Source organism: Oryctolagus cuniculus, chromosome Y (assembly GCF_051225735.1).
Source record: "Oryctolagus cuniculus isolate XC-2025 breed Fujian yellow rabbit chromosome Y, ASM5122573v1, whole genome shotgun sequence".
Classification (NCBI taxonomy): domain Eukaryota; kingdom Metazoa; phylum Chordata; class Mammalia; order Lagomorpha; family Leporidae; genus Oryctolagus; species Oryctolagus cuniculus.
The window spans coordinates 5,015,303-5,022,759 of record NC_142889.1 but is presented as its reverse complement, the minus strand read 5'-3'; the positions used below and the strand labels follow the sequence as shown (position 1 = coordinate 5,022,759).

At 41.4% G+C, this 7,457-nt stretch overlaps 1 protein-coding gene across 1 annotated transcript; it reads right to left on the bottom strand.

The window, feature by feature from the left end:
* Positions 1–699: 699 nt before the first annotated feature.
* On the bottom strand, positions 700–6,315 carry LOC149119138 (heat shock transcription factor, Y-linked-like). The gene is made up of 3 exons (XM_089325285.1): positions 5,803–6,315; positions 4,870–5,373; positions 700–705 (listed from the first exon to the last, which is right to left on the bottom strand). Exons 1-3 carry the CDS (start codon positions 6,313–6,315, stop codon positions 700–702), a joined length of 1,023 nt encoding a protein of 340 aa, XP_089181411.1.
* Between the last annotated feature and the right edge of the window lie 1,142 nt (positions 6,316–7,457).

Sequence of the window (7,457 nt, the reverse complement as noted above, 5' to 3'; positions counted from 1 at the left end):
AGAGAGAGACAGAGAGAAAGGTCTTCCTTTTGCCGTTGGTTCACCCTCCAAGATGGCCGCCGTGGCTGGTGCACCGCGCTGATCCAATGGCAGGAGCCAGGTACTTCTCCTGGTCTCCCATGGGGTGCAGGGCCCAGGCACTTCGGCCATCCTCCACTGCACTCCCTGGCCACAGCAGAGAGCTGGCCTGGAAGAGGGGCAACTGGGACAGAATCCGGCGCCCCGACCAGGACTAGAACCCGGTGTTCCAGTGCTGCAAGGCGAAGGATTAGCCTAGTGAGCCGCGGCGCCGGCCCACCACAGTGGCTTTCAATGAGGTAAGCCTGGACTTTAATAGAAATCAGCTCATTAAGAGCCCTGGCAGCTCTGCCAGCCAAGAGTTGGATCACTGGAAATGGACCTGCCCTGGAGTTGAAGGATACCCAGGTGAGAGTCATGGATCTTATTGGCTCTAAGCTGAAAAGTCTTTCACTCAGCCCAGCTTCCAAGGTGACCACTGCTGCTGAAGGGGTGGCCAAGCAGGGTCTGCAACATTACAGGCAGAACTGTAAATTTCCTGTTGGAGATGCCATCTGCCTTTACCTGGCCAACTCTCCTCCCAGGCCAGCTGGTAATGGAAGTCAACAGGGTGCCTTCCCCAAGGAGGTTCACACCTCTCTTAAAATGTACCCCATGTAAAGAGATAGATGAGTCTGGGCCTCATAACTGACAGGACCATAAAGCCCAGCAGATTATCAAGCCCCTTCTGTCAGGTTCTATTTGCCTCTCAATCAGAGAACTTATTTGTGGCTTAGACAGCAGCTTCCTTAGGTCCTCCACTAGTAACTCTTCTAGACCCTGTCTAGCCCACTTGGGGCCTCATTCCTTTGTAATCACAGCCTCTACTCTAACATCAGTGGCTCTACTCCCAACCCGTGTGTACTGATGGTCCTCTCTCCCACTCAATGTTGTATGATTGTTCAGGATTTTCTCCACAGACAAATCCCTCTACTGATTACCTGTGTGGTCCTTGGGAAAGAGCAGATGAATGTTATACCCACAGGAGCCAGAGATTGGACGCTGACTACCTTCAATTCTGCTTAGCTGTGCAGCATTACTTCCCTTCTGAATAAAAAAATAATAAATAAAAAAAGAGATAGATTTACCATGCCTAACCTGGGAGTGTCACCTTTGGCATACCCTTAACCCTGAGGAACCAAACAGGCTCTCAGGCCACACCCATCTCAAGCCTCTAAGGCTCCATCAAAAGCAGACAGTCCACTTAATACAGTCATAGTATAACAAGAAAAAAACACCACAGCAAGGGAAGAAGCATCCAAAGAGTATCCACAATGCCAAGCAACAAATGCAGAAACCGAGGAAACAAGATCAAGGAAGACATTATGGCACCCCCAAAATGAACAAGACACCCCAATTCAAGATTATGAAGATGATGAGATAGAAGAAATGAAAGATAGAGATTTCAAAAAATTTATGATAAGAACATTTAGAAGTTTTCAAAAGCAAATCCTTGAACTACAGAAATCCTTACTGGACAGGATTGAAAATCTCTCTCATGAAAATGAAATTTTAAGGAAGAATCAAAATGAAACACAGAAACTAGTAGAACAGGAAAGTGTGATAGTGAGGCGAAACCAAAATGAAATGAAGAGCTCAATAGATCAAATGACAAACACATTAGAAAGCCTTAAAAACAGAGTCAGTGAAACAGAAGAGAGAATATTGGGCTTAGAAGACAGAGCACAGGAAAACATACAGTCAAACCAAAGAAAAGAAGAGGAAATTAGAAATCTAAAAAATATTGTTGGGAATCTACAGGATACTATTGAAAAAACCAACATTCGAGTTCTAGGAGTTCCTGAAGGCATGGAGAGAGAGAAAGGATTAGAAGGCCTTTTTAGTGAGATACTAGCAGAGAACTTTATGGGTGTGGAGAAGGACAGAGACATCCTAGTACAGGAAGCTCATAGAACCCCCAATAAACATGACCAAAAGAGATCCTCACCACGACACGTGGTAATTAAACTCACCACAGTGAAACATAAAGAAAAGATCCTAAAATGTGCAAGAGAGAAACGTCAGATTACTCTCAGAGGATCTCCAATTAGACTCACAGACTTGTATGCCAGCAAACAGGGAAATCTATCAGAAATGGAGAGATTCCTGGACACATACAATCTACCTAAATTGAACCAGGAAGACAGAAAACCTAAATGTTCAGGATCACTAGCACTCAGGGAAATGCAAATCAAAACCACAATGAGGTTTCACCTCACCCCAGTTAGAATGGCTCACATTCAGAAATCTACCAACAACAGATGCTGGCGAGGATGTGGGGAAAAAGGGACACTAACCCCCTGTTGGTGGGAATGCAAACTGGTCAAGCCACTATGGAAGTCAGTCTGGAGATTCCTCAGAAACCTGAATATAACCTTACCATACAACCCAGCCATCCCACTCCTTGGAATTTACCCAAAGGAAATTAAATTGGCAAACAAACAAGCTGTCTGCACATTAATGTTTAGTGCAGCTCAATTCACAATAGCTAAGACCTGGAACCAACCCAAATGCCCATCAACAGTAGACTGGATAAAGAAATTATGGGACATGTACTCTATAGAATACTATACAGCAGTCAAAAACAATGAAACCCAGTCATTTGCAACAAGATGGAGAAACCTTGAAAACATCATGCTGAGTGAAATAGGCCAGTCCCAAAGGGACAAATATCATATGTTCTCCCTGATCGGTGACAACTGACTGAGCACCAAAGAGGAAACCTGTTGAAGTGAAATGGACACTGTGAGAAACGGTGACTTGATCAGCTCTTGTCCTGACTGTTGATGTACAATGTAATACTTTATCCATTTCAGTATTTTTTCTTTTTTTGTTCTATTACTATTGGTTGAATTCTGTAATTAACACACAATTCTTCTTAAGTGCTGAAACTTAACTGAAAAGTGATCCCTGTTAAACATAAGAGTGGGAATAAGAGAGGGAAGAGATGTGCAATTCGGGACATGCTCAAGCTGACTTACCTCAAACGGTAGAGTTAGAAACATACCAGGGGATTCCAATTCAATCCCATCAAGGTGGCATGTACCAATGCCATCTCACTACTCCCGGTGATTTATTTCAGTTCACAATTGATCACACTGATAGGTCTAAGAGTCAAAGGGATCACACAAACAAGACTAGTGTCTGCTAATACTAACTGATATAATCAAAAAGGGAGAGAACCATCCAATGTGGGAAGCGGGATACACAGCAGACTCATAGAATGGCAGATGTCCTAACAGCACTCTGGCCTCAGAATCAGCCCTTAAGGCATTCAGATCTGGCTGAAGAGCCCATGAGAGTATTTCAGGCATGGAAAGCCAAGACACGGTGGCAAAAAAAAAATGACCTCCATGAAGGATCTCTGTGAGTGAGATCCCAGTGGAAAGAATGGGCCATCAAAGAAGGAGGTACCTTTCTCTGAAGGGAGGAGAGAACTTCCACTTTGACTATGACCCTGTCTGAACAAGATCGAAGTCGGCAAACTCAAAAGGCTTCCATAGCCTTGGCGACTCATGACTAGAGCCTAGGTGATTACTGATGCCATAAACAGGAGTGTCAATTTGTTAAGTCAACAACAGGAGTCACTGTGCACTTATTCCTCATGTAGGATCTCTGTCCTTGGTGTGCTGTACATTGAGATTTAATGCTATAACTAATACTCAAACAGTATTTTTCACTTTATGTTTCTGTGTGGGAGCAAACTGTTGAAATCTTTTTTTTTTAATTTTTTTTTTTTGACAGGCAGAGTGGACAGTGAGAGAGAGAGATAGAGAGAAAGGTCTTCCCTTGCCGTTGGTTCACCCTCCAATGGCCGCCGCGGCCGGCGCGCTGCGGCCGGCGCACCGCGCTGATCCGATGGCAGGAGCCAGGAGCCAGGTGCTTTTCCTGGTCTCCCATGGGGTGCAGGGCCCAAGCACCTGGGCCATCCTCCACTGCACTCCCTGGCCACAGCAGAGAGCTGGCCTGGAAGAGGGGCAACCGGGACAGAATCCAGCGCCCCAACCGGGACTAGAACCCGGTGTGCCGGCGCTGCTAGGCGGAGGATTAGCCTAGTGAGCCGCGGCGCTGGCCTGAAATCTTTACTTAATGTATGCTAAACTGATCTTCTGTATATAAAGAGAATCGAAAATGAATCTTGATGTGAATGGAAGGGAAGAGGGAGTGGGAAAGGGGAGGGTTGCGGGTGGGAGGGATGTTATGGGGGGGAAGCCATTGTAATCCATAAGCTGTACTTTGGAAATTTATATTGATTAAATAAAAGCTACAAAAAAAAAGACTAACTTAAAAAAATTGAATAGAATTATGTTCTAGCAATTATTAATGCATTTGCTTTGACCCTGAGAATGCAATGTATTAATACATTTCTTTATAAAATATAAAATGAAATAAAGTTAACTTTCAAATATTCAATGTGAAGTTTCATATCAAATGACTGGAACTTCATAAACTATACAACTAATAGTAGACTAGCCTCCTGTCAATATAAAATATTTACTATAAAACTATATTTTGAAAAGAAAAAAAATCATAAAGTTGAACATGTCATTTTATTGTTCAAGTAATAGAATTTCAGTTATTTTTTCAGAACTGATGAACATAACACCTTTCCGTGTCTAATTTTCATTTAGTCGAAGGTCAGTTAAAATTAGGATATTGGTATATTGAGGATGGTTGATTAGTTGACATTGGCGGGGAGGCAGCAGTTCTACTAGCTATCATTGGCATAGTGAACCATGGATTGCTTGCTGTTAACGTGCTAGAAAAAGGACCCACAATTGTTGCTAAAGAAGGATGTCTAGGTGCAAAAACAGGACGGTTTGCCATCAGTCCAAAATAATTATTCTGTACAGGAGACAATATTTGAAATTGGGAAATAGAAGTTGTAGTTGTCACAACATTCAGGATATGGCCATGTGCTTGAGAGTAGGTGCTATATGAATGCCTATGAGAAGTGGTCATTTGATTTAAAAGAGCATGTTGATTTGTTACAAATTGTCCTGATGGTGCAATTAAAGTTGATGATGGAGTCAAAATATTACTTGTCACTGGATCATTTGAATTAGCAATTCTGTGGCTAGTAGGAGGCACATTTAAATTTGTAGAAGTTGAAAGTAACCTTTCTTCATTAGTTTCTGTAGATGAGCTAGGATTTTGAGTATGCACATACTCGCCTGCACTGTGGTATGTCTTGTCAAGATTGTGAACTAAAGAAGCAGATGGTGGAGATGTGTGTTTAATCCCAACTCTGCGCTTCATTCTTACTAGAAGTTGGGGACATCCTCGCTTAAAATTTGGATTCTGATAGAACTGTAACTGAAACCAAAGGAGAAAGCATTTAGTGATACTTCAAACCAAGAGTCACAAATTAATATATATGAATATATGCAATCTATGAATAAATGAATAGATAAAATTATTAAATCTAAAATATCAGGTTCAACATAATTACAACAAATAAAACTTGATTATTCCTAAATGTAAAAGTTAGCAAACATTTAAATATGATAACCGTTCCACTATACTGACCTTAACTTCTTTGTGTGGAGCTCATTGATAAGATTCAAAATAACTAGTAACATTGCTTATATTTTTGAATTTCAAACTTTCTTCTCATAAAAATTTAATGTTGATCCAGCTAATTTTAAACTTTGTGTCTTACTCCATAAATAAATATATTAAGTGAGGTACAAACTAAACTTAGTTGGTATGCCTACATTAGTTGTAAGTGAATATGTTGAATACCTTGCTAAAAACAGATATGTTGTTTTCTTCTTCCAGAAAGTCAGTCAGGGATGCAGAGCTTTGGAAATCTTGTCGTATTTTTCTAAATCCATAAAGGTTAAGCTGTCGAACTAAACTTTTCATGCTGTCTGTTTCAAATATCTTAAAAGGGGTCTTTCTTTCCAACACTTCTTTCTTAAAGTATTCTTCATTTATCACAATAGAAGTCCCATTTTCGTCCCACCAAATTGACTTAAATTGATCACTTTCAACTATCTTCCAAAGTTTTACAGGAAAGGTCAGAGAAACAAAATCATTCCCTTCTGGGGTGTCAGACATACAAAGTGTATAGCGTGGTCTTTTTATCAAGGGTCCTTCAGATAAAGCTTGAAAGGCATTTTCTTCAACTACAGACCTTAAATCCAAGTCATTATCAATTGTGGGATACCAGCCTGGAGCTTCAGTGGTGTTTTCTGAATCAGTTGTTCCACTCTGAGGAGAGACACCTTGAACTTCTGAGGGAACCTGGGCCATCTCAAATAAATTTTTCTTTGGCTTCTGCCTGGTTTTGAGAACTGAGGCCTCAAATGTTGCTTTAGTAGACTTACACAAGACTAGCTGATGTCAACCATCACCATGGTCCTGAGTTACTGTGACATCATAAGAGGACTTGTCTCTTAGCAATGCAAATATGACTTTCTGCCTAATGTTGGTTTTCCTCCCTGCAAAACAAGTTAAAATAAAACATTCACAGATAATTTACACAATACACATGTTGCAAAGTCTTGTCGCAGCAAATATTTTGGTTAAATAAAATGGATAAAATGCCTAAATTAGAAGTTTTCCCTTCTTTCTAGCTACATTCTCTACTAAACTTTCATAAGTTGAATGATTCCTGCATGCCAGGAATAAATTTGACTTGGTCCTGATGCACATTCTTGCTGATACATTGTTGGATTTAATTATATCGTACTTTGTTGAGGACTTTTGCATCTATATTCATCAGACATTGCTCTATAATTATCTTTCCTTATTGTATCTTTTTCTGGTTTTAGAATTAGGTGATGCTGGCCTCATAAAAGGAGTCTGGGATAATATCCATGTTTTCAAAAGCTTGAGAACAATTGGAATCAATTTTTCTTTGGATCATGTTCAGCATTGAAGACATCCAGTCCTCAGTTTCTCAATGTCGTGGAGGGTCTTTATTAATAATTCAACTGCTGGGTACCAAAAAGTATGCTGTGCCCAGATCATTAGATCCCTGCAGAGACCCCCAGAGTGTCGATCACACCGAACTGCAAAAGCAAGGTTTATTCAGGAGTACAAGCCGCGACAGGGACCCCATCCAACCAACCAGCACAGCAGAGGAAGGAGTGAGGCCCCGATCTTTCTTAGGGAGAGTTTTTAAAGGGAAAAAGGGCTACATCAGCAGGAAAACGGAGTTACATACAACATGGAAGCTTTGGATACAGGGAGTCACAGGGGGGCTTACAGCACAGAAGCTTTGGATGCAGGGAGTTACTTTGTTCAGCAATCTCTACTGTACTGAAGCCAGAATCCACTTCCTTGACTTCACCGGGAACCTGTCAGTCTGCTGCCAGGACCTCACTCCCTGAGGCTGCCCTGTGTGGCCCTGATGGTACCTAGACCTGACAGCCTGTGCCCAGAACCCAACT